The sequence below is a fragment of the Alternaria infectoria genome (genome assembly GCF_024043175.1).
Source record: "Alternaria infectoria strain BMP 0036 chromosome Unknown scaffold_1, whole genome shotgun sequence".
Taxonomy (NCBI): Eukaryota; Fungi; Ascomycota; class Dothideomycetes; order Pleosporales; family Pleosporaceae; genus Alternaria; species Alternaria infectoria.
This window is the reverse complement of record NW_026250690.1, coordinates 1,998,438-2,023,808: the sequence shown is the minus strand read 5'-3', so window position 1 is coordinate 2,023,808 and position 25,371 is coordinate 1,998,438. Positions and strand designations below refer to the sequence as shown.

At 54.6% G+C, this 25,371-nt stretch overlaps 10 protein-coding genes across 10 annotated transcripts; 5 read left to right on the top strand and 5 right to left on the bottom strand.

The window, feature by feature from the left end:
* Positions 1-13: 13 nt before the first annotated feature.
* J4E92_000700 (uncharacterized protein) lies at positions 14-956 on the top strand (the record flags this gene model as incomplete). Its single annotated transcript, XM_051492115.1, has 2 exons — positions 14-234; positions 296-956. The coding sequence occupies 2 exons, from the start codon at positions 14-16 to the stop codon at positions 954-956; spliced, it is 882 nt and encodes a 293-aa protein (XP_051357627.1).
* Positions 957-1,027: 71 nt separating this feature from the next.
* On the bottom strand, positions 1,028-1,970 carry J4E92_000699 (uncharacterized protein; the record flags this gene model as incomplete). The annotated part of the gene is made up of 2 exons (XM_051492114.1): positions 1,028-1,882; positions 1,956-1,970. The coding sequence occupies 2 exons, from the start codon at positions 1,968-1,970 to the stop codon at positions 1,028-1,030; spliced, it is 870 nt and encodes a 289-aa protein (XP_051357626.1).
* A 319-nt stretch (positions 1,971-2,289) lies between these two features.
* On the top strand, positions 2,290-3,628 carry J4E92_000698 (uncharacterized protein; the record flags this gene model as incomplete). Its single annotated transcript, XM_051492113.1, has 3 exons — positions 2,290-2,386; positions 2,445-2,882; positions 2,940-3,628. 3 exons carry the CDS (start codon positions 2,290-2,292, stop codon positions 3,626-3,628), a joined length of 1,224 nt encoding a protein of 407 aa, XP_051357625.1.
* A 144-nt stretch (positions 3,629-3,772) lies between these two features.
* Positions 3,773-4,962, bottom strand: CYS17 (Cysteine synthase 1; the record flags this gene model as incomplete). The annotated part of the gene is made up of 2 exons (XM_051492112.1): positions 3,773-4,770; positions 4,824-4,962. The coding sequence occupies 2 exons, from the start codon at positions 4,960-4,962 to the stop codon at positions 3,773-3,775; spliced, it is 1,137 nt and encodes a 378-aa protein (XP_051357624.1).
* Positions 4,963-5,224: 262 nt separating this feature from the next.
* J4E92_000696 (uncharacterized protein) lies at positions 5,225-8,680 on the top strand (the record flags this gene model as incomplete). The annotated part of the gene is made up of 2 exons (XM_051492111.1): positions 5,225-7,321; positions 7,373-8,680. The coding sequence occupies 2 exons, from the start codon at positions 5,225-5,227 to the stop codon at positions 8,678-8,680; spliced, it is 3,405 nt and encodes a 1,134-aa protein (XP_051357623.1).
* A 460-nt stretch (positions 8,681-9,140) lies between these two features.
* Positions 9,141-10,652, bottom strand: J4E92_000695 (uncharacterized protein; the record flags this gene model as incomplete). The annotated part of the gene is made up of 1 exon (XM_051492110.1): positions 9,141-10,652. One exon carries the CDS (start codon positions 10,650-10,652, stop codon positions 9,141-9,143), a length of 1,512 nt encoding a protein of 503 aa, XP_051357622.1.
* A 2,283-nt stretch (positions 10,653-12,935) lies between these two features.
* J4E92_000694 (uncharacterized protein) lies at positions 12,936-14,948 on the bottom strand (the record flags this gene model as incomplete). Its single annotated transcript, XM_051492109.1, has 4 exons — positions 12,936-13,850; positions 13,902-14,608; positions 14,677-14,734; positions 14,784-14,948. 4 exons carry the CDS (start codon positions 14,946-14,948, stop codon positions 12,936-12,938), a joined length of 1,845 nt encoding a protein of 614 aa, XP_051357621.1.
* Positions 14,949-16,667: 1,719 nt separating this feature from the next.
* On the top strand, positions 16,668-18,420 carry J4E92_000693 (uncharacterized protein; the record flags this gene model as incomplete). Its single annotated transcript, XM_051492108.1, has 2 exons — positions 16,668-16,963; positions 17,013-18,420. 2 exons carry the CDS (start codon positions 16,668-16,670, stop codon positions 18,418-18,420), a joined length of 1,704 nt encoding a protein of 567 aa, XP_051357620.1.
* A 953-nt stretch (positions 18,421-19,373) lies between these two features.
* J4E92_000692 (uncharacterized protein) lies at positions 19,374-20,261 on the bottom strand (the record flags this gene model as incomplete). Its single annotated transcript, XM_051492107.1, has 3 exons — positions 19,374-19,427; positions 19,592-19,847; positions 19,903-20,261. 3 exons carry the CDS (start codon positions 20,259-20,261, stop codon positions 19,374-19,376), a joined length of 669 nt encoding a protein of 222 aa, XP_051357619.1.
* A 1,078-nt stretch (positions 20,262-21,339) lies between these two features.
* On the top strand, positions 21,340-23,929 carry J4E92_000691 (uncharacterized protein; the record flags this gene model as incomplete). Its single annotated transcript, XM_051492106.1, has 3 exons — positions 21,340-21,404; positions 21,461-22,124; positions 22,175-23,929. The coding sequence occupies 3 exons, from the start codon at positions 21,340-21,342 to the stop codon at positions 23,927-23,929; spliced, it is 2,484 nt and encodes an 827-aa protein (XP_051357618.1).
* Between the last annotated feature and the right edge of the window lie 1,442 nt (positions 23,930-25,371).

Genomic DNA, 25,371 nt, shown 5'->3' with positions numbered 1-25,371 from the left:
CGCATCAGCACCAATGGCACACCCACGATCGCTACTAGCTCCTCTGAGCAGAATCACTATATCATCCATTGCCGCCTCGAGATCAGAAGTCCCGCGCTTCGCTTCAATACCGTACCAGACGATACGATGCGCAACCACAAAAGCCCAACCCAAGAAAAAGAAGAAGGCGCGGAACACGTTCTTGCAACATGACTTGAAGAAGGCAGAGAAATTCTCGCTTATCGATGCAATGCAGTACGTTCTATCTGGATCATGTACAAGGAAGTGCGAAGATCGAGGGCTGACGGTGGAACAGATATATCCGCGCCTTTGAAGTAGGCCGCAACCCGTCTTCCTCCAAATACGAACTACATGTACGCCTACGCACACTCAAGAACGGACCCGTCATACGAAACCGATTACGACTCCCGCACCCTGTCAAGACCGATATACGAATTTGCGTCATCGCCGCCCCCGACTCGAAACCCGCTGCTGAAGCACGAGCAGCTGGTGCTACGCTTGTAGGCGAGGACGAGGTCTTCAACCAGATTAAAGAGGGCAAGATCGATTTCGAGAGGTGTATCTGCCACATTGATAGTCTGCAGAAGATGAACAAGGCGGGGTTGGGAAGGCTGCTAGGTCCCAAAGGCTTGATGCCGAGCACAAAAGCAGGAACGGTCGTTACGAACGTGGGCGTCACTGTCCGAAATATGACTGGTGGTAGCGAGTACAGAGAACGTCTGGGTGTAATTCGTATGGCAGTTGGACAACTAGGGTTCACGCCAGAGGAGATGCAGAACAATATCAAGGGATTCATGGATGCGATAAAGAAGGAAATGGCGCAAATGAGCGATCGTATCACCAAGGAGATTCACGAGGTGGTGCTTAGCTCGACGAACGCACCAGGTTTCACGTTGAGCGGGGACTTTAAAGGACCGGACTCCATATCACCAAAGGAGTTGAGTGGGCCTTTGTAAATGTAGTTTTCTGGGGTGTATGACCAATGTACCATACCGAACGCCGTCGCTATGCTGGACAATATCGTCTCTTATGATGACTTGAGTGTTTTGAGGACCTTGACTGCCTCAGCAGATTCCTCCATGTCCGCGTATATCTTCATGATTTTCATCACGCGACCAGCGTCAGACTTATTAGCAGTCTTGGCCTGCTGCAGTGCAGTACTCAAGTCCATCAACAACGTACTCCGCACCTTTGCTATCCTGGCCGCCTGGGCTGCCACGAATGGATGCTCACCCAGCTCTTTCTGCAATCCTAGCACCAACCGATAGTGTACAACATTCCGTCTCAACTTGGCGACCGACACGCCGTAACCCTCTTCTTCCTCGTCTTCATCTTCCTCGTCCTCGCTATCCGAGACCTCTTCTCCGAGGATGATCGTCTCGTGCCCCGCCGTCTCAATCAGAAGTTCAGCCTCCAACTCTTTGAGTCTAGCGTCGTAGTCGACCAGCCGCCTCCCCAAGTCGATCTTGGCCCTAACGTCTCTCCTCTCTTGTAGCAGCTCCCCGACTTCCTCTTCTCTCTTCCCCACCACACCGGCCAGGCCGTCAACTTCCTTCCTGAAGCCCAGCAGTCCGACTCGCACCTCTTCTACCTTTTCTTCGCCGCCGTGTAGACTGTTTCCCAAATTGAGGAAGTCTTGGTAGTTGCTGTTGACGAGGTCTAACAGCTCCTTTGAGAGAAGCTGCGATCGCGACCGCAGTTCCGAACGCAGGTCTTCGAGCGTTTGGTGTCGGTTGTGGAGCGTAGAGAGATATGTTGCCGGTGAGAAGTTCGGGGCGAGGAAGTCTGATCGGCGTAAGGGCGTCGCGAAGGGAAGGGTGGAGAGATTGTCTTCGTCGTCATTGTCGTTGTCGCTGGATGCGGAACGCGAGTCGTCGCCGAACTGGAGGACGTGGGTTAGTCGCAAACTCGCGTCATCTCGCGCACGATAAGGAAAGGCTCTTGGGGTTACGCACATAGAAGCGGCTCATAGTTGTTGTCTCAGCTCCATGTGGAGGGTCCTGCGAGAGGCTGTGCGTGTTGCCAGAAGTCCAAATAGAGCTATCGATAAGGTTGGGAGCATCGGAAATGAACCGAGGCCTCGGAACTCGACACGCATCTCATGGTTTGTAATGCACGCCATCTAGCGGCGTGGGGCAAAGCAAAGCGAAGACGTCAGTCGCCTTGCCTTCAGTAGCATTTACCCTTGATCTTGTATCTGAGTTCCCCTAGAGTCTCAATACTACCAATTCTAATCTTTCTTTCTCAGCATAGTGTGCAAGGCCAAGAGACGTCATAGTATACCAGACGATGCCACCGCAACCTGAGCTTCCCGAGCCAGCGCATCCAGAAGTAGATTCGATGCTGAGCCGCCGATTTGGAAAAGAGGTGGCCAACTACTTCTCTGGTACCTAGATAACCCACCTATACCCTTTCTGCAGCCCGTTTCTGACATGATTATGCAGGCTCCCCACTCAATCGCGTGGGCTTCCTGCGTCCCGACCACCAATTCCTCTCCTCGGCACTCAATCATCCCAGCACAACCTTCTTGCTATTCAACAAACTCGAACCCCTTACGAAGTCCGGTTCTGAGCTTGCCCGCTGCACCTTTGCCGACGTAAAATCAATCATCGGCGAGAACCCATTCGAGAAGTCAGAGGAAGAAGTGATTGCGCAGTACAACTCGAGTTTATACGTTCCCCAGGTAATCTTCTTGGGCCTGGACGAGCGGAAAGATGGATTCAAGTACAAGGAGCATTACAAAGGGCAACCATGGTTCGCCGTCGATGTCACGCCCAAGGAGAGTGTGAAGGAGAAGGCAGAAGAACTGCTGGAGCGAATGACAAGCACGGGCTTGGAGTTCAGTAAGGGTAGAATGAACCTGAGTCTGCAGGCTGAGGAAGGTGCGTTACCGTTGATCCATCTTGACTAGTCTGGGATCCTTGTCTAACACTCCACAGCGGCCATCTATGCGGAAGCCCGACATCTCCTCGATTGGAACGAACGAAACCCTTTCTGCGCTTCTTGCGGTTACAAGACTCTCTCTGTCAATGCCGGGTTCAAGCGCACTTGCCCACCCAAAGACATCGCGTCCGAAGTCAACCAAGGTGAACGCCCACCCTGCGCGACCCGAACCGGTATTTCGAACTTGTGCTTTCCTAGAACAGACCCCACAGTCATCATGGCGGTCGTATCTGCCGACGGCACAAAGATCCTACTAGGGCGCCAGAAGCGCTGGCCTGCCCACTTCTACTCCACACTAGCTGGTTTCCTCGAACCTGCTGAGAGTGTCGAAGAAGCCGTACGTCGCGAAGTCTGGGAAGAATCTGGTATCCATCTCGGTCGCGTTGTTATCCACAGCACTCAGCCATGGCCTTACCCTGCCAATCTCATGATTGGCGCAATTGGGCAGGCTATTCCAGATGGAGAAACAATTCACCTCGGGCATGACGCTGAGCTGGAAGATGCGAAATGGTTCACAGCAGACGAAATCAGAGAGGCGCTTCGCATTGGTACTAGTGGACTTGGAGATGACGCTGGGCCAGAGTACAAGGAGGGTGGACTGAGATTGCCGCCGAAGACTGCCATTGCAAATCAACTGATAACGGCTGTAGCTAATGGATTTGCAAGCGGGAGCCCCATGATTTAGATGCCCAGGCTCAGCTATAGATAGACGTTCTAGGGGGTACGTTTCGTACAGTGTAGTTGTAGTACAATATAGAGGGGATAATCACGCAGACGCGTGTTATGTTGAACATTCATGTTATTGCATTATGTATATGTTTCTGGTCTTCTACTCCAGTACGATGTATCGGCGCAACCGCTCAGGTATCGCATCATACAGCTTCTTCTGCTCCAGCCACTTCTTCGAGAAGAGGCGATCAGCATATCTGTATGCACCATCACACAGTAAAGTGACAACAGTTGATCCCTTGCCCATCTTCTCTGCCACCTCCTTGGCTGCCACGACGTTGAGGCACGAACTTGCGCCTAGGTATAGACCCTCCTCGTCCAGACATCTGTATACCATCTCAATGGTCTTCTCGTCGCTAATGTGTACTGAGCCGTCCAAAAGGTCAATATCAGGTTTCAGGTTCTCTGTTACGCGACCCTGGCCAATGCCCTCGGTTATCGAACCACCAGCTCGTTCCTGAAGCTTGCCGCCACTCTGGATGTAGGAGTGCAGTACCGAACCTGGAGGGTCAGCTAGGAAGCTCTTGACCCTTCCGCCACTCTTCTCCTTTAGGTACCGCGTCACGCCCGCAAGCGAGCCTCCAGTGCCGGTGGCGCAGGTAAAAGCGTCGAGCTTTCCACCTGTCTGATGCCAGATCTCGGGCCCGGTAGTCTCAATATGCGCCTGCCTGTTCGCCACATTGTCAAACTGATTTGTCCAAACCGCGTTCTCTAATCTATCCGCATGTCGCTTCGCCTGGTGGTTGTAGTTCTCCGGGTTGTCAAACGCCACTGCTGGTACCGGGTATACCTCCGCACCGAGTAAGCGCAACAAATCAATCTTTCCTTGCGATTGCGTGTTGGGCATGTAGATTACCAATCGGTATCCTTTTGAGCGACAGACGTGTGCGAGGCCAATACCAGTGTTTCCAGCGGTGCCTTCGATGACAGTACCGCCAGGCTTCAAGAGGCCCTGGCGCTCGGCGTTTTCGACGACGAAGAGGGCGGCGCGATCCTTGACAGAGCCACCGGGGTTTTGGAATTCGGCCTTTCCGAGGACATTGCAGCCGGTCTCTTCGGAGAGGCGCTTGAGGCGGATGAGAGGAGTTTTACCGATCGCTGTACCGACGGGTCAGTATAGATTCTCTGGGTATGCTTGTCAAGTACGGTACCATCTAGGAAACCCCGCTGTCCAATGCCTTGGGCTTGCGAAATGTTAATGGCGGTCTGTTGTGCAGCCTCTATTTGACTGAGGCTCTCAGCACTCCGCCATGCCGTGGCGGCGAAACTCCGCGCTGCTGTCCTGAACATTGTTGCTTTACAGAAAGAGGCAAACAAGTCAGCATGGGAAAGATAGAGTACTAAAGATTCACGATGATGCCATTCGGCTGATCGGCGAATCAACGCGCTCTCGCCCGATGTCGCAACTGCAGGACCCCTGTCGTCCTGAGACCCCTGCAGCCACGAGTTGTTGCCGCGTGGGGTCACGGTAAACAGTCCAACAACAACACCGACGCCCGCATTTGCATGTCAAGACCTCGCGACACGGCACGCAACTAACGACCTCGTCAATATGGTCGGCCGCACATCGACGCGTGCACCGCGAACATCAACCTCGACGACACGCACCACCAAGTCCACGCGCGCATCGTCCGCCAGGCAGTCCTCGAACGCAGTCGAAATCCCCGATGAGGGCCCCGTCACCTCCCTCCGAACAAACATCGCCCAGGTCTTCAGCGATGCGCAAAGAACGACTGCGACACAGAGGAAACTCATCGTAAACCTCAGAAAGATACAGGAAGCATGCTGCTTCGAGCCACCAGACACTGGCAAGGGCGGGAAGAAGTCAAAGGGCGAGGAGCAGGAGGACTTTGATGAGGAGGAGTTCAACACCGAGGTAGTACGATGCGTACTGAGGATTATGGCTGTCAAGAAGAGCGAACCCGTCGGAGACAGGGTCATCCGTTTCTTGGGCCTATTTCTGAAGCATGCCTCTGAGAAAGACCAAACCATATTCGCTGCCGAGTCGGAAGAAGAAGCCACAGCATTCCACGAAACGCCCAGCAGTCGGCTCACATCAAACATCCTCACCACCATTCTCGCCCTCCTGACGGCAAAGGACAAGACGGTCCGTTTCCGAGCCACACAAACGGTCGCGCACATCGTAAACAGCCTCACAACCATCGACGACGATATATTTGACCTAATAAGATTGGGTTTCTTGAAGCGTCTGCGAGACAAAGAGCCAACAGTGCGCGTGCAGGCCATCTTGGGCTTGGGTCGTCTGGCCGGTAATGATGATGAAGAACAAGACGACGAGGATAGCGATGATGAGGCCGCCGGTGGTATACTCGACAAGCTTTTGGACATTATGATTAACGATCCGAGTGCCGAAGTGCGACGCGCTGTTCTGCTGAACCTACCGCTGTGGCCATCCACCCTCCGTTACATCCTAGAGCGAGCTCGAGACATGGATGCTACCACTCGCCGGTTAGTGTACGGCAAGATCCTACCTGCGTTAGGAGACTTCCGTCATATGTCTCTTGTCGAGCGTGAGAAGCTCATCCGATGGGGTCTCCGCGATCGAGACGACCTTGTCCGCAAGGCTGCTGCCATCCTGTTCCGTGAACGCTGGCTCGAGGACTGTGCCTCTGGGCGCGATACCCGACCAGAAGAGGAGAAGAAGCCAGGAGATGTCGCTCCGCCAAATCTAGAAGCACTTTGCGAGCTTCTTGAGCGTATCGATGTCACCAGATCTGGGGAAGAAGAGGGCATGGCTCACGAAGCGATGCGTCAGTTTTGGGACGGCCGGCCAGACTACCGCAAGGAAATCACATTCGATCATGAATTCTGGAACAACCTCGATGCACAGACAGCCTTTATTGCCCGCACACTGAACGATTACAGTCACAGCACTGATGACGAGAGAGTGCGAAGCATGATCGAGGACAAGATGCCAGAAGTCACCATGTTTGCTTTCGTCCTACAGAGAGAGCTCAACTCTCTGATGGAATTGGTGGACAAGGTTGCTGTCCTGGAAGAGAACGACCCAGAGACCGAAGAAGCGCAAGAAGACGTCGAGGAGCAAGACTTCATTGTTCAGCAACTGCTCCACATCGCTCACACCCTTGACTATACAGACGAGATGGGGCGTAGGCAAATGTACAACATCATGCGTGAAGCCATTGCCAAGGCTCAGCTGCCGGAAGAGTGTACTAAGCTCGCCATCGAGGTGTTGCGCAAGGTCTGTGGAGCCCGTGGCGAATCAGACTTCTGTGCTCTCATCGTAGAGGCCATTGCGGACGTCCGCGACTCTTTACTGGATTCCGACGACGCTACAGTCACTGGCGAGGACGCTGAAGAGAGCTTCCATTCTGCGCAATCTGATGCCGAAGGGGATGCACCGTTGATCAAGCCCAAGACCGCAAAGGCTTCCGAGAATCTCTCCGAGGAAGAGAAAGAAGAGCGACAGATCCGCGAAGTTATGGTGTACTCAAAGTGTCTGCATATTGCTCAATGCACACTTCAGAACGTGGAAGGCGATCTGGAGTCAGACACATCACTCACCAGCATCCTTAACACACTCATCATCCCTGCTGTTCAAGCTCATCAGGCCATGATACGAGAGCGTGGTGTCATCTGCTTGGGTCTGGCAGCCCTCCTTAGCAAGGTAAGTCAATCAGTTTATTCCCACCCATGAACTTTTACTAACAAGAAGCAGGACCTCGCTGATAACAACCTCGATCTCTTCTTCCACTGTTTCATGAAGGGCCACGATGCCCTCAAAGAGATCGTCATTCAGGTTCTGACAGATGTAATCATCACACATCCTCAGCTTCTCACACCTACGATACCAGACCCAGATGCCTCGACCGAAGATGCAGAGCCCATCACAAACCCACGAATCCGCCCCGTTACCAAGATCTTGCTCAAGGCTTTCAGTTCGGATAATAAGCGCATTGGCCTGATCTCTTGCACCGCAGCCTCCAAACTTCTCCTCCTGGGTATTCTACCTCCTCTATCGACAACCGAAGTCCTCAAAGCCTTCACCCTGACGTATTTTGACCCCGAGACGGCGTCGAATCCCGCTCTGAGGCAAGCGCTCAGCTACTTCTTGCCCGTGTACTGTCACTCCAAGCTCAAGAACGCAAAGCTGATGGGCGAGATTGCTGTGCCAGTGATCTCAAAACTACTCATCATGCGCGACGACAACGTTGAGGACGAAGATGTAGACGAGATGGTGGGCTGGCCTGTCATCACTGCCCATCTTGCCGAATGGACCGATGGACGCAAGGTCGTGGGCGCAACCGAACTTGGTCTCGACGGAAAGACCAGCACCATTGCCGAAGCTGAAGAGCCGCACATCCAGCTCGCGATCGACATTTTGGAACGCGCATTGACAGGTACATGCTCAAAGGACGAACGAAAGCCTTTACTCTCACTATTGGGCAAACTGTTCATCGCGCCTTCTGGCCCAATTCCTAAAGGAGAAGAGGGCGCACTCGACGAGGAAAGCTTCCGCACCTTACACGAGCTAGTGTCTGAGGCTGTAGAAGGAAAGATCGGCACAGACGCTACTCAACGCAACGCATTGATCAAGTTGGAAGCTACGCTAACTAAGCGACTTGGCGAGACTACACAAGTGCAAGACACCGATGTAGAGCGCACAGCCACACCCGAAACGACTACTGCTGCCGACGCAACGGAAGTCAACGAGGAAGAGACGGAGGGCGATGCTACTGAAGTCTCTGCGTCGCGAAGTCAAAGGAAGTCTAATGTGACGCAGGTCGACGACGAAGAAGAGGAGGAAGAGGAAGAGGATGAAGACACTATGCTAGCGGGTATGCAGGGTGAGGGCACGCGTATGCCTCTTGAAGATGACGATGAAGAGGATGAGGAAGACGATGCTGAGTCTGAGGCTGGACACAGCACATTGACCGTTGGCAGGGATGACAGGAGACGTACACAAGTGACCGAAGATGATATCATGGAGAGCCTGTTGCAGAGCGAGATGGATCACTCTGCGTAGTTTCTTTGTTTCTCTCTCTCGACCTCTCTGGGTTGACGGCGTTACATGGTCCCATTGGCCTCTTCTCGGCATGTTTTGTCTTGATTACGAAGGAGCTCCGGTAGTGCGCAATGAGTTCATGAATGCAGAAACGTTTTATGATACTTCTTCTCAATCGTCCAGTCACTGCTAGACGTACTGCGCGCTCTGTGTTCATTTTAGCCTCAATTTAGCATCATCAAGCGCTCATTCACATGCATCAAGTTGACCATCGTAGAAAGGTACTCATTACCTCCTGCACCTTCGAGAGATCATTATATAGAATTTAAGAGGGGGTATACTACAAACTGCTCCGGAAATGACGACATCAATGCCCTTCGCCAAAATATACTCCGGAATCATCACGTAAACTCATACCAATCGTCGTAGACCACGATCTGGTCCAAGGCCAGTTCCATCATCTCGAAATGTGTCAAGACCATCAAGAAAACACCCCTTGCACATGCGCCAGTACTTTTGTACATGTTTCACTCCTCGAGTCCAATCTGCATCCCTCTTCCGTTATGACGTCCCATAATCTGCGCTCAGCGTCGTATCCTAGGTCTTCCGTCATGTCTTTGTTCGGGCCCCACATCCTGTGCGGACCGTCGTCGTCCCCATACACTCTCTTATCGTCTAGCATCTTCGCCGGGTCAAGCTTGAGATTGTTGTGATGCAGGAAGAGGATCGATGGTTTATGTGGGGCTTTGAGTATCCTGTCATGTCCCTTCTCGATCTCGGTGTTCGGTTTCGCAAGGTCGGCGTCTCGCCAGAGTGTTTCGGTGTGAACATGGCTGCGCATTGGAATAAGATATTCGTAGTCGAGTGTCGGGTCTGCTTGCGCGAGGCCGGTGCCCCTGAAAGTGCCATTCATATGGTTGCCAAGAACACTGGGGGGTGTTTGGACTTGGTAATAGGGCAGGCCAACTGCGAGTGCTGCCTGTACAAAGGTTTCTTTGTCGCCAGCACCTGGGCTGCCTTGGCTAAGAAGGATGTAATAGTAGTCTGGGCCGTAGTAGTTGTAGTACACCATCATGAGGAGCGACGCGCGGTGGATGTCCTTGTTGATGAGAAGCTGGCCGCTCTCGGTAGAAAGCCTCGATTGAGAGGCGACTTCTGGTATCGCGGCGATATGATAGTAATGCGAGGATATCGTCTGAGCCCAGAAGTCGGGCCAAGTGACTAGGCCGTGAGTCGTATATGGTGCGGCGGAGAAGAATTTGGTGGGATCCTGGGTTGGGAATGCGTCGCTATCAAGGAACAGAACATGCTGGAAGGATGAGAAAAGGATGGAGAAGATCTTGTACTGGTAGTGATTGGGTGGCTTCGCGTTTGTGGCTGTGTCGTAGATGTTCGACAAGACAACACACCGGGCGTTGAGGGACGGTAGGAGGGTGTCGCATATCTCCGGGTCGTACTTTGTCCAGTCATCAATAAAAACTTCCATGGGTAGGTCGCAGCCAGTCCTCCGCAGCATGCGCAGCGACACCAGGAAAATCGGCATATAGAAGATGTCTGCAGTGGTGACAATCCCCGTTGTGCCTTTGGCAAATGGTAACTTCGGTGCCAGGAGTTGTGCCCATCTACGCATGGTATAGTGAGACTGGAATAGAGCAATCTCCTCTTTGTCGGTGAAGTCCAGCAACTTCTCAGGGTGCGCTTGATGTGGTTCGAGAGGCAGAAAGTTCTTCACCAGTGCATCGCCGTCGCCTTTGAGGCGTAAGGCCTCGCATTGCGGCTGCGACTCAATTAGGGCCGTGACAAGGTCCGACCAGAACTCTCGCACAGGTGCGCCGAAGGTGGAGCTAGTGGCAGTGAGGTTTTTGCCTGTCAATAAAGGCATATGCAAGGCATTCGACCCATAATAGCCATGTGGGAGAAAGAAGATGCCGCATGTAAGAAGGAAGAGCGGGATGACGATGAGTCGCGGTATCGAGGGGACGGATACGAGCATAGTCGCGGGTGGATTGCTATCGTCGGAGGAAGTCCATGAAGGTGGATAATTGGAGTGGAGGACAATGACAGAGGAAGACCAGGTTCAATATGAAAGAGAGGGGTGTGAGAGCGTTCAAGTGAAATTACTGAGCGTCAGCATTGCGTGAAACCTGCCAAACCAATAGAAAAAGGTGCGTGGCGTTTGGTAAGATAAGAAGCTACGACCCGCTCATGCAAACGGTAGGCAACGACAGTGCGGCTTAGTGGAGGCACAGTCCATAGACGGCTAGAGTCCATATGGACGATGAGTTTAACCGGCCTCGCGAGATGCACATTGACTGACATTACAGCCCCCAGAGCTCAGACACAGCCACCGTTCGCCCCGTCTTACTCGTGCGAGTGCATGCTTGTGTAACGTGACACAACGTTGTCAGCTCTGTGAGCGGGCTCATACGCGCCTTCTGTTGCAGAGCGACCTTCTGCGTAGGGAGCCCTCGGAGCCTTGGGGTGACGGCCAGGCCGCCGAGACGCGATAATTCAGCCCTGTGTTGGAGTGAAAATCTAGGAATAGAAATCCCTAGTTAGACGCATAGCGTGATCTGCGGCCTCACCCGGTGGCTGGAATTAGGGGTTCACAGGCTGGACCCTGCAACTAACAGGAAACGGTCGCTCGCGTATTCGGGCGTTATCGATCGCTCGCCATGCTTGATCGCAGCCTCTTCAACTTTCATAGTCTGCGCCTTGACGGGACTAATTAGGCCTCGAAAGTCCCAAGATTTCGAGGCAAATCGTTCTATTGGCGCGTTATAAAGAGACCGTACGGATGGTACCAAGGCACCCGAATCTGCGTGGCGACCAACAAGCGCTGCTGAATATTACCGGATACGAAATTACGAACGGCCCAGGAGCTCTTTCAGGACATCGCGTCATCCAGGCGCTACGCCGTGCTACTCAGCTCCAGTAAACCCGAAACAGTCGTTGTGCTGAGAAAAATGTTTACACATGAACTGTAGTGCCACGTGAAGAGGGAGACCTCAGCGCAATATTGACCACAGCCATCAGGTGCAAGCCAATTTACGAAGATGGCTACCATGAGACGAGCGAATTCTGCAATTACGGAGATACTGTGGAGATTGGAAAAGAGTCCAATATGTACACAGGAGACAGGAGCGGGACGCTCATTTCGCGTTCCAAGGACACAGTGCGACGCGCCGCATCAGTGCGGGCGACGTATGGTGAAATGCTGTCCACCTCTTACCATCAGCCGCTCTCTGCTGGGAAGACCGTTACAAGGGCAAATGACGTGTAGGGTGTTTGTAGTTCCTCTTGAATCCGTGCGCAGACTACAATCCAAGGTATGTAGTAGTCTTGTCGGACCGAGCGGGGATCAGCCCAAGCCGCCAGACATCATAGTCTGCCGTATTTGGACATTTTTAGATACACGTGGGTGGTGCGATGTTCAGCCACAACTAGCAGCGTCTACAATGTCAATGGGATCTGTATGGTTGGCCACCGTTGTTTGGTTGGTGAATTTCTACGTACCATGGTGACCTTGTGTGTGAAAAATTAGTAGTTTTGCTTGGAGCGAAAATTCAGCAGGAATGCATTCAGAATCGTAACGGTCGTCCGGCTGATGTATGGCGACTGTAGAAAGGTCCCGTTCGCTTTCCATCTTCGACATGGCACGGTAATACTCACGACATCAAAGGAGCTTGCAGTCGTGATCGTGTTGCCACTACCGCATGCAAAGCAATCATGACCAACACGTAATGAGCAAGATGGATTGGAAATTATTAGGGCAGGTAAGCAAGGTAATTCTATGATAAGTACAGAAGACACGAGGCTAAGGAGCTGCCTCTTGTTCCGCGCCTTGATCGCCGAAGCGATGTGTTCAATTTGGATCAGATAAAAAAGAAAGAAAAGCAAGGCATATGGAAAGAGAAGCTCACAGCCTAGACATCAAACGAAATGATCGACCATGGAATCCAAAAGCTCCAGCAAGCCCGTATGCCGCCGTCCGTGTTGTACTTTTGTCCATCCGCCCCGCTTTTGAAATGAAATGCAAGTCGATCCCCAAACACCCCCATCCTAGGTATCGAACTCCGTCAAATGAGGTTTTCCGTCTATACGCATCCGAGCCGTAGGTAGCCTGCAAATGCCACAAATTCTTAATCGACCGACGCTGTCCAACTCCCCGAAAGCCAATCTTGCCCACGCCAGCCTGTCCGAAGAAACCATCCCATATCAAATTGCACCGCAAGATCCGCGCTCCAGATGATCGATACCTATTTCACGAGAGTCTTTATGCTGGTGACTTGTTTGCGGGGTTAGAAACGTTGCGGCGGTCATCGTTCATAGAAAGAGACCCGAAGCCACTCGAAAGGAAAGCGAAGGGATCGTTGCGACCATCACCGCCGTTGACGGCACCCTGGCTGGGGTAGGGGTCGGCAGAAGAGAATGCGGCTTCAGCTGAGCGACTGTCGAAGGGAGTGGAGTGCATACCACCATTGGGCACGTACTGCGCACCCATAGGAGGGTAAGGGCTAGCGGCGCCCATACCGGATGGCAGAGCGTAAGAGCTAGGAGGACCGCCGTACTGTTGAGCTGGGAAGCCACCGCCGCCGTAGCCAGCTGGACCGTAAGGACCGCCGCCGGGAGTGCCACCCATGGAGGGAGGGCCCATACCGAAGCCGGAAGGAGTATCCATAGGCGAAGGGAAAGCAGAGTCAGCCACAACAGCAGCACCGGCACGGCTCGCTCCGCAGCGGAGACAGGCGGTGTTCTTTGCAAAGTTGTGGTAGCCGCAGCCGTTCTCTCCGCACTTCCAGTCTCCAGCCCTAAAGGGCACAGCGCCGGTGCCACCGCGCATATGCCCGCCACCCATTCCGTGGCCGTGGCCATGACCCATGTGGTGTTGAGGGGGGCCCATCATGCCAGGGTGACCACCATATCCGTAACCGCCGTAAGCCATGGGATCACCACCTGGTGGACCCTGCTGCATGGCGGGGAAAGAGCATCGGAAGCAGGCGGTACGACGCTGGAAGTTGGAGAAGCCACACGAGGGGCAGTTCCAGTCACCGGGACGGGGACGGTTCTTGCTAGGAGGGAAGGGGACGATGATGTCGCCAGCGCGATCAATGACACGGCTTGAGGACGGCGAGACCTCGATGGCCTTCTCGTTTAGAGCGCGTCCGTTCATGCAGAGTGATTCCGCAGCCTATTCAATGTTAGCATATTAAAGCGCGAAGATTGCTGACGCAGTGCATACCTCTTCGTGGGATGAGAAGATCGCAAAGCCAGTTCCGGTGGGCTTGTGCTGGTCTGGAGTGCGGAGAGTCCAGAACGCAATGGGGCGTCCGCCAAACTGAGTAAACCAGCTCTCGAGTTCTGATTGAGTAGTGTCATGAGGGAGACCGCTCATGTGTAGGACTTTGCTTCGCTCAGACAAGAAAGCGCGAACGTCGGCGCGGGCGTCCATGGGCTTGGTTAGAACGTCGGGGTGATCCTGGGGTGGTTGCGACTTGCGAATAAGACCGCGAAGCACGCGAGCAAGCGTGACAGCCTCTTCCATGGCCCGGCGGGGCGAAGCGGGCGCGAGGGCTTGCAAGTGAAAGGGCAGGTTGTGCTTGATGGGGGCCGACGACTGGACAGGCTCCACCTCAAGCGCCGCACAGATGTTTGTCAAGGCGCTGGAGCCAAACGGAAGCGACTCTGGGTGGTGTGCCTGCCACCTCTGGTATTCTGTGCGGAGGTCGAAGGTGCGGGAGTGTTGGAGATAAGGAGGAAGAACGACGGCCTTGTCGCGGGCTTCGCGAGGGAGCTGGACGCGGAGGTCCCAGGAATCTAGGGTCACGAAAGCGAATTCCAAGTTCTTCGGGCCAATATGCTCGTTGTAGAAGTTACTGAAACGGTCGACGGCGTCGCGGAAGGAACCGGCGTTGCGGACCTGGTCCCATGTGAGGGTCGTCAAGCTGGCTGTGCAGGGTTCGACGTCAGCGGAAATTGCACAAATTGTGGACCGTAGAGGTGAAGAGCAAACTTACTGCATAGGGCCGTGATTGGCGTGTTGACAGGCTTAACGAGGACCGACTCACGATGGAGCTGTTGTTGAGTTAGCGATTGAGGTCGGCATTGGATCTGACTGACATACCTCCTCGCACGACTTTGCATCGAGCAGGATCCAACCGAGCTCAATGACCTCGGCAGAGTCTTTGGTAACATACACCCCGTGCTCGTCGCAGGTGGTAGCTACATGGATTACAACGTAGCGGTCCAGGTTGGCCGCCTGGGGGCTGGGGGTGGGTTGAGAAGCCATATCTATGTTGCTGAAAGGGTCAAGATTAGCCTGGTATCCTTGGTATCTCAGAGCAAGCTGGCAATTGAGGTTCTTGAGGTTCGGCGGGCGACGTCTGTTGGGGAAGGAGGTACGACGGTCGGCGGAAGGAGAAGGCGCGACGGGCGAGTACGTCAGCGGGGAGCCCAAGGTGAATGGTGAAGAGGAGTGGGGAACAGCTGGCAAGCTGTGAGGGCGTGAAGGGGAAAACGGAGCCTCGAGGTGACGGAGGATACGGTGAGATGAAACCAAATGCTACGAGATGGGGACGGACGACCTGAGGCTCCGTGCAATGATCCCGGGCAGATTTCTTGACGTGGATAGCAGAGCTAAGGCACAACTTCTAGATCTTGGCGGGAGCTCGACGTTAGTCCGCCTAGTGCCGGGCATGTCAGAGCGATGTGGGATATAGTGTGACGGTGCTGCAATTGCAATCTGTTCACGGGTTTTATGCTGGCTGAGACTTCAATTGACGTTTCTCTTACCCTTACTTGCCCCGTAGTTGTCCTGCAACGTCACGAAGCAAGGCTAATTTCGACGACGTCGCTCCAAATTTCCAGACGCAGGACGGCGTGCAGCAGGCCATGCCACGAGTACGGCGGACAGCAGCTCCCGCAGCCGCTCGGCAGAGCTGTCTGTACCCATCTGAAACACTCTCCGCCCTCTGATCCAATGTTCCACGCGTCTGCTGGAGGCGCTCGCGTGTGCTGCGCCTCGACCGTGCCACGTTGTGCCCCCATGGTGATATTGATCGATACCGCGTGTGCTCGTCCTGAACAGCTGCATTCGAGTTGTGCTTTTGCTGCTCGCCGTGCCGCTTTGGGCCACCGAGACTACTGCGTAATCAGGGTCCAACTGGCCAGCTGGCCCATCGTGACCGCGCGACATGCCCTCGTCTTATACAACGGGGCGGCGGCTGGCAGAGAGTCAGGCGCCTCTAAGTCCGCCTCTAACGCCGCGCGCATCCCACCCTCGACGACATCGCCGCGAGGTAGTCGGTCTTGTAGTAGTGCACGCCAAAGCTGTACCTAAAACATAAGTCCAGGACATGCAGAATATCGCCGTGGCCCCCTCCGCCCATCCCGCTTGGGCTCACCATCCGGGAACCCCTGGCGATCTTCCCATTCCCGCGGAGCCCTGGAGCTGGGGCCAGGCTCACGTGACGCGTAGGCTGTCGCCCGCTGCTCGTACCGCCGAACAATGAAATGGGGGCAGGAGGATGATGATCTTCGAGCCTTGCTGACACGTACAACAAGCACTAGCCCTGTCAGCGCGCCGTTGGATTCTTTGTGCGGGAAGTTCCTAACTGCTTGGGCCTGCCCCTTAAACGCGCTGCTCCCTCTGCTCTGTCCATAGACGCTCGAGCACCTTCACTGACTGACTGTTCTCCGCAATCCGCCTGCAATTTGCAGTTTATGCTCTCCAGTTTCGTCCCGGGCCCGCTCCCACGTACCGGGGACCTTGCACCTGCATTGCGGCTTTGGCAATTACCTGGGTCTGGCTGAGGCTTGTTACCAATCCAAGCATGTCTTCTCGGCAACGGGGATTCACATCTTCCCCGCAGCTTGCCAACGGACGCGAGTTAGTATTCACCTATCCACTTTTGAAACAACGGACTGCGCTGCACCACCTCAAAAGCAAATGTCCGACGCCTACATGGAATCCGTCCCCTAATACCTTTCCAGTTCATCGCGAGGCATCATGGGCTTCTTCAAGCGCTTCCGCCGCCAAAAAGCCTCCAAGAAGAGCGAGTCGCGTCCGCGCAACGACCTCTACGCCCCCGCAGTATATGACTACCACGGCCCCGACCAGACCCAACGCCTGCCCGATAAGGTCCTCCGCCGCATCTTCGAAGAAGTCTGTCCGCATTCGGCCGATGAATCCCTCGACGGCAGCGAGGACAGCGGCAATGACGGCTGCATGAGTTGTGACATGCGCGACCTGGCCCATTGTGCCCTGACCAAGCGACAATGGTACGGTGTTGCTGCCGGTCTCCTGTAAGTCCCACATGCTCAGTGCACCAGGCTACCCCCTAACGTGCCCCAGATACAACAGCATTCGCATTGATGCCGTCCACTATTGCGAGCTCGAGGAGGTCTACGCCGACCAGCGCCGGCGCAAGTCACGAAACGGCGAGGACATCGACGCGCCCACGCTCCGGCTGCAGCAGCTGGGCCAGAGTGTGCGTGGAAACCAATACCTCGGCCAGCGCGTGCGCTTCATCAAGCTTCCTTACATGACGCGCGAGGCGTGCAAGGCTGACCTGGCGCGAACCGTATCGGGCTGCCCGAACATCGAGTTCATCGACCTCCCCGACGGCTTCTACAATGGCGATCAGTCGTGTCAATTGCTGCGTCAGGAGCTCCAGGCGCGTTGCCCACACATCCGGAAGATGAAGTACAACGAGGGCGGAGAGCAGTCGCTAGAGACGCTCCTTCAGGGCTACTGGCAGGAGCTGATCTCGGTTGAGCTCAACAAGATCCAGATAGAGCCCAGCATCCTGAGGCAGGTCTTCGGCGTGCTGCCTCACTTGAAGGAGCTCACCATCACCGGCGTCTCGTGGCTGAACGACTCGACCTTCCACGACGCCCCGGGAATCCCCAACTTCCCTGCGCTAGAAACCCTGAAACTTACCAAGGTACACGGTGTCACCGCAAACGGACTCGCACAGTACCTCTACAACCCAATGTGCAGCGGCAGGCTGCGGACCCTCATTTTGAAGGATTGCGGTGGCATTCCCGTACCCTCCCTCCACATCATTCTGCAGGCTGCAGTCACCCTACGGACGCTGGAATACAATGCCACAGTCTCTGCATCTCTTCCTTTGGACCCGATACCACCCATGACGTCGTACACGCTACACAAGCTCCATTTCGAGGTCATCTCCAGCTCCGCCCATCAAGCCTACCCGCCTAGTGCATCGTGCTACCAGTACCTAGCCAACTCGCTCATTGCGAACTGCATGCCGGCGCTGCGACAGCTCTACGTGCGCGATCCCGAATTCCCAGAGGTCCTAACGCTCGCGCCACCGATCCGACCGTTCAGCGAGGCACCGCCGCCAATGTTCAACCAGCCCCTCGAAGTCTACTCCAAGGGTCTGGATGAGTTGGACTGGATCTTCACATCCATCATGCCGCCTGAGGCACAGGGACGCCGAGCATCAGTGTCAGTCGGTCGGCCATTGAGCAGCTACTCAGCACACAAGGGTCTCGGGCCCCAATGGGGTGGAGATGCTCGTAAAAGTATTGTGGTACCAAATGGATTTGGAGGTTTCTTGGCCGTGCCTGCAGACAACGATGGAAGACCACGGAGTGCGGGACACATGGCGCCTAGTGGAGGCTTCGGACACGGCTACTCCAACTCGCTTGGTGGCAGGGAGCCTAGTCCACGCGCCAGCTGGATGAGCCATGCAGGTCGCGAGAAGCGGGCCTCGAGGGCGGACCTCTGGCGATGAGTCGGGCGACTGCAACCTGCACCGCTCTTGTTCCCTTGCTTGCATTCTTCTTTCACTTCTCACTTCTGGATACCCGTCCATTCTTCTTTTCCTTCATAGGCGATCTTTGTAAGATACCAAGTGGAGTTCTTTTTTGATCTTACAGGGGTACGGTGCGATTTTTGGACGACTCATTGACGTTGGAATATTTGGATGGCACGAACGAAGATACCTTTAACGTGGGACACGGGGTACGTTTGGCTATCTGTAGACAAGAGATAGCTACAAAAGCCTCGAAAAGCGGCGGGATCTGGGATCTCGTCGCCATCTACGTACCAACGCATGCGCTTGCTATCAATGCTGTGATGCTGTAACTTGACATAGCGTTTTGATACTATGAGATCACCTAGCCAGCCCTGCATGTGACCACAACTTATTACAAGGAAAAGAAATCGAATACTCACTTGCAGCACCTGCTGGAAATTAATACCCCAGGAGTCTACGTTACGTGAAGACTTCGCTTACTCTCGGGTTGAAACCAGGTCTGACTGCAGCGTTCGGATTTTCGCTTGCACGTGGTGATCAAATACTAAGATGAGTCTATAGGCTAGGGGGTATCATCAGAAAGATGAAGGGTGATCAAGCAGAGTCAGGACTGCGCCCCACATTCTCCATACTCACATCCCTTCCAACTCTCCTCCTCCATGACCGCATCAATCGGACATTCTCCACTCTGAATTGCGTTCCTCACGCTCTCCTTAACCAGACTCCTCATTTCTTTATCTATCTCCTTAACCCACAACTGCCTGTGCCTAGCCCCACACCCCAAATTCCACGTCCCCCTCATACTCCCCCTCTCGTCTCTCTCTCCCGTGTTCTTCCCATCCACTGTGTCTGCCCTAAATATCTCCGAATGCCCAAGCCCGTGATGGAACAATTCCGGAGCTACACTCCAACACTTCCAATCTCGGTCCCTACACGCGCTCAATAGAGCAACATCGTATGCCGAACTGCCACCTTCCGGTTCCCTGGAGTAGGTAGAGAGGATCATGGCGGCAGACCGGCGGTTCACGGCGTAGGCAAATGTGCAGAACGGCCAAAAGCTTCTGTGTAGCAACCGAGATTTTAAGGGTATAGATAGAGAGGAGAGAAAAAGAGCGGTGTCTGGGTGGAGGAGGGGAGTGGGAGGTACGGTGGGGTCGCGGTACAGGAGGGAAGGCTGGGAGAGGTAGGCCGTGGAGATCAAGTCGTCGCAGTGGCCGGGGTAGAGGAGGTCCCAGCTGGTGGTTGAAGCCCAGTATGATGATGATGAGTCGTCAGTGACACCCTTGTCGAGCAAAGAGCGGACAGCGGATGCCAGGAGTGGGACCTGGGATTGCCGGATAAAGATGTCGAAATCAGTGTCGTCTTCGATGATGAGAACTGTCTCGTGGCTTGAGGCGAGGAACCTGTCATGTTATCAGTACATTATTCTCTATCATTGACCTCTTGAAACCGACGTACCATCTCAAAGCCTCCAAATGTCCCATCCAGGCTTTCGCACTTCCAGTGCTTAGACTACTACCTTCCTTCGTCTTCAGCTTCTCGACATCACCCACACCCCACTCCTTCTGCCGAGGAATCACAATCTCGATATCTGTTAGGTTGGCAGCCCATAGTAGGCTGGGTCGTCGTGGTGAGCTGGAGTGTGATACCGCAAGGATAGCACCAAAGCCGAGGGTAGAATTGGCTGGTGGGAGGGAAGGTGGAGGTTGCTGAGAGTGCGATGTGCTGGAAATGTAGGCGTAGGGATTGTGGCAGAATAGGTAAACCAGAGTAAGAATCGAGAAACCCGCGAACAGAAGCTGGGTTCTCCGAGCCATGTTTGGGAGGCAGACGAGATGTGGGAGAGGAAGAAGAGAGTATGTTAGTGGCACCTACCTAGGTGATTGGGACATGTCTCCATAGTGAAATGCAGTACTGTGCAAACGCAGTAGAGACTCCTATTGCTGGAGAAGTAGGTTCTGTCCCAATTAACATGACTCTCTTCATGGATTCCTCTCCTTTCAACATTTCACTCTCACTTGGCTCTGTCCGTCCTACTATTTTCCAAGGTTGCTGCAAGATTACAATACAATGGACACTAGCGTTCCAAGTCCAGCGTGGTGTGAAGTAGGTTCCACTCTTTGTCAGATACTCACTACCGAGATTATTGGCAATGTAAAGCCGAGAGACTACACAAACAGGGCTGCTGTGGCTGATGCATGGCAAAGTGTAATAATAATGCGCGGCAGGGCGGTACTTGCGGCGGGTGTGCGGCTAGATTGGCCGAAACAGCTAGGCGGGCATGGCCAAACACGCAGCTGCCCCGGCCCAGCTATTGTTAGCGCCACAACGGGCGCCCTTGCTGCATCAAGTAAGAGTCCAGCCAACCTTGTCCCCCTGAGAGGACCACCTCCATTGCGACGGTGCAAGACTGGGTCGCTTGCTTGACGTAGTGATTGGACTTAGGTACTGGAATCTCATGAATTAAACAGCCGAGTATCCGTGTGCACCTGCCGCTCCCTGTTGCTTCTTCCCACACTCCCTGCGCCGCTCCCCCTCACTTGCCTGGTGTATGCCCTCCAGCCTCTGTCTCCTATGTCCCTTACTTGTCGTCGCACAGGCACGCAAAGTCGTGTCGCACAGCAGCCGAGCACAACATGGCCACCGAAACAATCCCCTCGTCGGCGGCGGCAGCCCCCAAGATGTCGCGCTATAGGAGTGTGAGGCGCGCGCAAGAACAGCAACACCACACTTCGCCAGGCGCGCCCGCAGTGCCTCCCATGCCCGCCGTGTCCGAGATGCAGCCCCAAAGCGATGCGCCCATCAGCAGGAGCATGAGTCGCTACCACCGCAGACCGACTACCTCGCACGCGACCAGCCCAAACCCCCCACCGCTCCGTTCGAACACCATTCCAAATGCCCCTCCTCCCCTTCCTGCGCAAGTACCGCCCTCCACGCCCTCTACATCCCGGAACCGCGCTGTGAGTTCGCCGTACCAATCGTCGCATTCCGCAAACACCGGCCAGCGTCGGCCCAGGACCGCCAGAACTCGCACGACAGAGGCCTCGCCGCCCGTCTCCAATGCGCCGCAACAGCAGTCGCTCAGAGGCGATGACAGCGCGAGAGAGGTTTTGCAGCGGGAGAAGGAGAGACAGCGACAGCTCAAAGAAAAATATGAGGCAGAGGCGCGCGCACAGAAGCAGGCTAAGCAGGCCGAGCTGGACAGAGTCGAGAGGATGCGACACGAAGAGGAAGAAGCTGCGCGCTTAGATGCCCAACGAGAGATGGAAGAAGCCGAGGCCCTGCGTCGACAGAGGGAAGAACAAAAGGCCGAACAAGAACGCGGTAGACGATTACAGAAGGCCGAGAACCAGAAAGTCCTCCAACAAAGGGAAGAGGGCGTCCGCAAGGCGAAGCTCGAAGAGAAGGAGCGGCAGGCAACCCTCGCAAAGCTTGAGCAGAAGGGCCGAAAAGCTCCCTCTTCGTCGCCTCCAGTATCGCCACCGCGGCAGCAGGAGACAGGTTTCGGAATGTTCAAGAGGAGAAAGGATGAGGCATTGGGTCTAGATGCCCCTGTGCAACAACCCGCTGCGCCGCAACTAAGTCTCAATCTCGGAGAGGAGGAAACTATCAGACCCGGCGGAGGTGGCGTTGTTCTAGGCATCGATGCGCCTACATCCGCCGTAAATGCTGGTGATAGAGTATGTACATCATTCATCAAACACGAACATGCGACTAACAGCCGTAATAGCGCGTTAAAGTCGTGTGCAACGAGAAGCGCATCCTGCTCCCTGTGACTCCAACTACGACTCCTCTCGATCTTATCAAGTCTGCTGCCACGGTGCTCACAGACCCCATTGACGTTCGCACAGCTGTCATTTCCGAGCTCTTCACCAAAGTTAGCATCACACGCCCCCTTCGCAACTACGAGTACGTGAGAGATGTGATGAACTCCTGGGATTACGACAATCAAAACGAACTTACCATCATTGACTCTGATGTCGACGGTATCGACCAGGACAGTCTACTCTCGTACAAGGTCCCAGACACCAGACCAGAGGGCGCTTCATGCTTTATCCAATACTCATCGAGACCTGGGAAATGGAGTAAACGACTTCTCATCCTTCGCCCAGACGGACAATTAGTCATGGCCAAGAACGAAAAGATCAAGGAAAAGGACCAGGAAAACATCTGCACACTCACAGACTACGACATCTACTCGGTGACCCAGTCCAAGCTGGCACGGGTGAAGCCCCCAAAGAAGATTTGCTATGCCGTCAAGAGTATGCAAAAGTCTAACATCTTTGCGGACGAATCGCAGTATGTCCACTTTTTCTGTACCAACGACCGAAACATAGCGAACACGTTCTACACAGCGTTACAGACGTGGCGGAGTTGGTATCTCAAACACCAGAAGGGCGAGGGTTTGAAGAAGAAGACTCATGCGACACGCAATGTGTCCGGGGCTGCTGAAGCCGCACAGACGTCGTCGCATTCAAGAGGAGAATCAGTTGGGTCGCATTACCAGCTCGGTGCTTTCTCGTCCTTGCTCGATATGGACAGTTTCAACAAGACGCTGGACCAGATTGAAGTTCACAAACCGGGAGAGTTTCCAGACGACAAACCTCTTTCCAAGCTCGATAGCAGGGCAATGCACTCGCGGATGAAGTCGATACGTGTAAAGCAACCACCCCCAGCCGCTTTCAGCAAGAGTGGTCTGGTTGCAGAAAGCACTTCACCGCCGAGTGCCCGCAGTCGAAGTGTTGATCAGCAAGGCGACGAGGCGTTTGCATCGAGCGGCCTTCTGGGACGTAGCTACACGCAACGTCAAGCCGCTCTACAAGCTCGTGAGCCGTCAGGCCCGTTCACAGAAGGTCCATCTCTGCTGAACAACATGGGCCGTGTAGCCCAAGTATCGTCCAACGATTCTGGTCTGAAACGTAATACCTCAGTCCGCAGCAATCATCACCGGCGAGCATCCAGCGATCTCCAACGTAGTGCTTCGAAGCGTGTACCTGGCATGCCCGAGCCTTTGGTCGATCTAACACCCCAGTACCGCCCGCCACCGCAGCATCTGAACAAGGGCAAAGGCTACAATCCAGGAGCTGGCGCCGGGCCGTTGGTCGAAAGTGCAACGTCGATCGAGGAGGCTATCAAGGTTCCCTCATCAACAGACTGGCGCGCCGGTCGTCCAGGTACATCGCGAGCCGCTGGTGGCCACGAACGCACGCGCTCGCTCAAGGGTCGTGGCGAGCCATTGGCTGCGTATACACAAAATAACCATCTCGGTGCTCCAGAGGATGACAGTAAGGCGTTTACCGGAGGCGGTTTGCTATCTCAAGCCGGCTACTCGCAGGGGAAGGACATGGTGGGTAGGGGCGTTATGGATGGTAGTAAAGCCAGGGGCCCCATGGTCAACCTCTCGTCGAACAACGAATTCGCACAAGGCAGTTTGCTGAGTGCGCTGCCAAACGCTGCTCCGGTCATCGATCGGAGTGGTAAGTAGGGTCGTTTGCTCGACGGGTCCCTTTTGCTTGGAGTTTTTTTGGGGTTCGTCGTTTTCGTTTGTTGGCGTTGCGCGTTTAGCTCGATATCCATTGCTTTGGCTGCACTTTCATATGTCGCCTGTTACGGCCTGGGTGGTATCTGGTATAATAGATTTATAGAGGCCTGAGAGGGGAGTAGTCCAAGGCTTATTCTGGACTCTATGACACAAAAGCAAATGCAAAAGATTTCTAGAAGAAGCTTCTTTTACTCTCCAGCCATCTCGTAGGGTCGTTCGCTGTTCAAGGCTGCTGACATGTTGTATTCGAGACTCTCACCAGTCGAGTGCCATTGTCTAGACCTTGGTGTATCAGGCACTGACCGTATACGAGTCATGCACCTGCCTAGCAACCCAGCACGATACTGGTATACGGCCATACAGTGCTGCTAGACAATATCGTCCGAGATGCAATACGACACGGCTCGCAGGGAAAACCTTTCCTTCCGATGAACTCTCCGCAGCGCATCGCACACCTGTCACATGGCGCGGCGGTGGCTTTTGTGGGCCCTTCACGTGCTCCTCTCCGCCTCCACCCACGACCCACTAATGGCGCTGTGGAGAGAGTTGGCGTGCTGTCGACTTCTCCCACCGTTCGCGGGAACCCCGCAATTGTCGGCCTTACTGCACTCCGTATGACGGAATACTGCAGCAAGCGGACCTGGTGCAGCGCCTCGGCAGTCGAACGCAGCGCGCAGCTCTTGCATCCAGCTGACCCTTTTGATGTTCTTGATGCGTCTGAAAGCGGACGGGCATAGACAAGCAGACAGGAATAAGCGAGCAGCTCAACGGGCGGCGGGATCGGTCGATGCTCCGCTTCTCATTTCCAAAGGAAACTGTTGAGTTGTTGACTCGCGGCCTTGGCCTCGCCCGTTGCGCTTCAGCCTCAGAATTGGGCGCTGCCCGTGGGGTCGACTCTGGCTTCAAGTGCAGCGCGGCGAGTGTGAACAGCATCGGAGAGACGTGGTGCAGCTGGGACGGGGCGCGTCAAGGCGGCCAGGCTAAATGGCAGTTTAAACGTGAATGGGCAGTAGAAGCCGAGCGCCTACGTCACGGCAGAGTACGCCGGCGGTCCTACGACGATTGATCCGATACCCAAAGAGGAATCCCAACCTCCACCGGGTAGCCAACGCTCGTGCGCCAAACAATAGCGGCCCAGCATTTCTGTCCCCAGGGCGCCTGCAAAACATCTTTCCTCGACTATTAGACAGAGTTTGCTTGCTGCTGCTCTGCTACCACACGTCCAATTGCTCCTGCAGCTCCACCACACCGTGTCCGCCGCCAGCACTTCGTACTCAACCGGGAGTAATCGAACCGCTTGTCTAGCGCGGCCACCTGCAGTAGCTCAACCAAGCACCGAGCTCAAGCTCTCACACTCCCTCGACTTTCCAAGCTTTCTCTTCCCT